The following is a 3,467-nucleotide window of genomic DNA, read 5'->3' on the forward strand; positions in this document are numbered from 1 at the left end:
GATTTTTAAGGGTTATTTCTGGCTGGGCCTAGTTCCTGAGGGTACGTGAAGAAGCTGCCACATAAGTGTACTGTCACAGGTGCCGGAAAGGCACGTACATGCGTTTCCCATGAGCACGGATGGTAGGGCACAATTTCTTCTGCAGAAGGAAAGGACTTACAGGAGTTGGTCAATAATCTTGTCTTGACTCATAAAGACTTCTTCCTCATGAAGTTGAAGGTAACTGGTGAAGAAATCAGAAGTTGATCTTGAAATACCAGCTGCCTTGAGGCACGGGCAGCGGCTGGTAGAGGTATATATTCGGGCTGAGCGCGCCCGGCACACAGGCTTGCAGGCTGCCTGCCCACCTCTGCTTCCTCCAGGAACACAGGTAAGTGCTTCCAGCAGCTCTGCGCTAACTCAGGAGTCCTTTCTGAAAATAATAATGAATGTGATGTTTTATCGTGCGTGTGTTAAATATTTCATTTGGTATGATGGTATTTGACATATTCTGCCACAGAAGAACTTTTTCTCCTGATTTAGTCCATAGGTAATTTACTTATTTCTAAAAGAAAACCCGCGTTCCCTCGGGAGCACGTGTATCAGGGGTAGGCTGTCCAGCATCCACAGATCCTTCAAGTAAGGCACGGAGGTACCTGATGGGAGATGGCTGGATGTTACCACATCCGTTTTGCCTTTGAATCTGTTATAAATTCACTGGGAAAGACCTGGAGGCTGGGGAAAATTGAAAGGAAAAAGAAAAGGGGGCAGCATGGATGGGATGGTTATACAGCATCACGGACTCAATGAATAGGAATTTGGACAAACTCTGGGAGGTAGTGGAGGACAGAGGAGCTTGTCCATGGAGTGCAAAGAGTTGGACATGACTTAGCAACTGAACAAGAACAACAAAACCTCTGTTATAAAGCACGTTTTACCCACTCTTGTGCAGTCAGTAAGGAAGAAACAGTAAAGATACGCTATTACTTTTTCGAAAACCGTTCTTTAAGTATTAATTTCAATAGTCGTCTAATTATGAGATGGATACAGGTACATCTCTCAATTATGAAATGTATAACATCAAGTTTCTATTATATTTAAGAAACGTTTTCTATAAATAAGGCTTCCCAGGTGGCACTAGTGGTAAAGAACAAATCTACCAGTCCAGGAGCTGTAAGAGATGTGGGTTCAGTCCCTGGGTGGGGAAGATCCCCTGGAGGAAGGCATAGCAACCCACTCCGGTATTCCTAATTTCAAGCCTTCTAATTACTAAATGTATACAAAGGAAAAATCTTCGTCGCCAGAAATCCACAACCCACACATAAGGCATTTCTTTTAGAAATTCTCATTACAGACTACCTTCCTTCCCTAGAGTGATGATAAAATGCATCTGATGCTCTTCCAGGACTTCCAGACCACATCCGGCCACCATGAGTTCCCTCAGTGATGCAATCATCCACCTTGCAATTGATCTGTTCCACCAGATCAGAAAATCAGAGAAGGAAAACATCTTCCTGTCGCCTTTCAGTATCTCGTCAGCCTTAGCCATGACTTACTTAGGGGCCCGAGAAAACACCGCATCACAGATGCAGAAGGTAGGTGGCAGCTGCCTTTCCATCACAGGTTTGCATGGGGTGTCTGCTGGCTGCTGTGCAGATGACCACAGGTCTGCTGTCCCCGGGTCCCACGGGAAGCTCAAGCAGCCCCACGACTGGGTGGGCACAGAGTTATGGGGGCAGGGCTCCCCACCTGCCTCCTGTGCCTGGACTTCCTCTGGGGGCTGGGATGAACCCCTACAACTGCCCAACAACCAGAGGTGAGGCTTTAATGGAAGACTTCAGTAGAAGTGAGGCCCTGACTTAAGTCCACGGGAGATATCTTTACATGTTTCCTCAACGATGAATGAAAAACGAGACACAGTTCTTTACAGTGGACAGCGCTCAAGCAGCTTTGTGTTTCCCACACACAGACTGTGTTTTTTAAGAAGCAAGTGTTTGCACTGAATATTCTTTCTTCTTTTCTTTGTTCCTTATGCTTTGGGGGTTTTTTGTTTGGTTTGGTACTTGGTTTGCATTTTCTTTCCTTTCTTCTTCCTGACTTTTTTCTTTCTTTTTGGTCGACTGTGATGCACACAGATATATCAGGTGACCCTTCTTTGCCCCACTATCTGTCTCCTCCAGGTCCTTCACTTCAATAAAATCGCAGAGAACACAAGAGGAGGAGCCGCAAAAGAGCACGTGAGTTACAGGGCACAGGATTTAGAGGATCACGTATCCACGAGGGTCATAGTTTAAACTGGGAATTTCAGACCAAGTGGGGAAAGTCCACTTTTAGGGACATCTTAAGTGAAACCCAGCGGACAGAGTTGTAGCTCATTTCACGTTACATATATGTGCTTCACGGCTTTGTTATCCTGAGAGGAGAGTAGCATGTGCTTCACGGGAAGGGCTCGGAAACCCAAAGGGGCTTCAGATTGCGCTCTGTTGTTCAGGAATGACAAATGTGGACAATACAACTGCTCTGAGCCACAGTGACTTCATCCCAGTTAACTGGGGATGATAAAATGTCTGCTGAAATACATGCAAATCCATGTGAAACAGATAGCAGGGCCAGGAAAATTGAAAACTCTGATTATGTACTATTTATTATTATTATAGCAAAATTAATCTATACTATTTATAACTGTTTTCGTTAACATTGCCTGTATGAACTCATATATTAATATTATTAGTGTAATGTTACTCATGTGGTAGTTCATCTTATTGAAACAATATAGGCATCAAAATATATTATGGAGTGATGAACTGAAGCTATTGTTTATACTTGTCCAAACTCTCACGTAGCAGGTTAAGGTTCTAGGATTGAGACAAGCCTGGGTTGAAAACCTGGCTCTGCTTTGGAGACTCCTTACCTCTGCACTGTCTTGTCATCATCATGTGCAATCCAGCCAAAGACTTAGAGATGCTGGTATACAGCTGCTGGCAGAGTCCCAGACACACACTGCTCCCACACCGAGAAGTGCGGCCATCAGAACGAAGAGCCGTAGGGCAGAGTCAACAGGTCTTAGAAGACAATCCCACCAGGAGTATAACAGGGCTTCACGTCATAACCTAGGACGATACACAGATTTCACTTTCTCACACAGCTGATGACTGTCAGAGACGCACTATGGTCTGGCCCTCAAGAAGCCTAACTTTAGCTGAGGAGGTGACCCTAAGCATTGCAGACAGCTAAGACAGTGCCTGGAGGAACGGCGCTGCGTGGTAGTTCAAAGGAGAAAAGAGGGATGTCTGAGCAGGAGAAAGAATTGCCTAGGAGACCGGCTGTAGGATTAGGAAGGCTATACCAGTAAAACACACCAATTAGGGGAAATAACCACAACCATCATCCTGGGGATACCGCCCTCTAGACAGGGATCCACAGACCCCTGGGCGTGTAGAGTTTACATTGACAGAGACTCCAATGACCTCACTTTTTGACATTTGAAG

At 45.2% G+C, this 3,467-nt stretch overlaps 1 protein-coding gene across 1 annotated transcript; it reads left to right on the forward strand.

The window, feature by feature from the left end:
• Window positions 1–308: 308 nt before the first annotated feature.
• LOC112445471 (serpin B3) lies at window positions 309–2,574 on the forward strand. Its single transcript, XM_024988971.2, has 3 exons — window positions 309–370; window positions 1,385–1,574; window positions 2,160–2,574. Exons 2-3 carry the CDS (start codon window positions 1,410–1,412, stop codon window positions 2,271–2,273), a joined length of 279 nt encoding a protein of 92 aa, XP_024844739.1. The 5' UTR covers window positions 309–370; window positions 1,385–1,409; the 3' UTR covers window positions 2,274–2,574.
• Window positions 2,575–3,467: the final 893 nt, after the last annotated feature.

Source organism: Bos taurus, unplaced genomic scaffold (assembly GCF_002263795.3).
Source record: "Bos taurus isolate L1 Dominette 01449 registration number 42190680 breed Hereford unplaced genomic scaffold, ARS-UCD2.0 Leftover_ScbfJmS_1482, whole genome shotgun sequence".
Taxonomy (NCBI): domain Eukaryota; kingdom Metazoa; phylum Chordata; class Mammalia; order Artiodactyla; family Bovidae; genus Bos; species Bos taurus.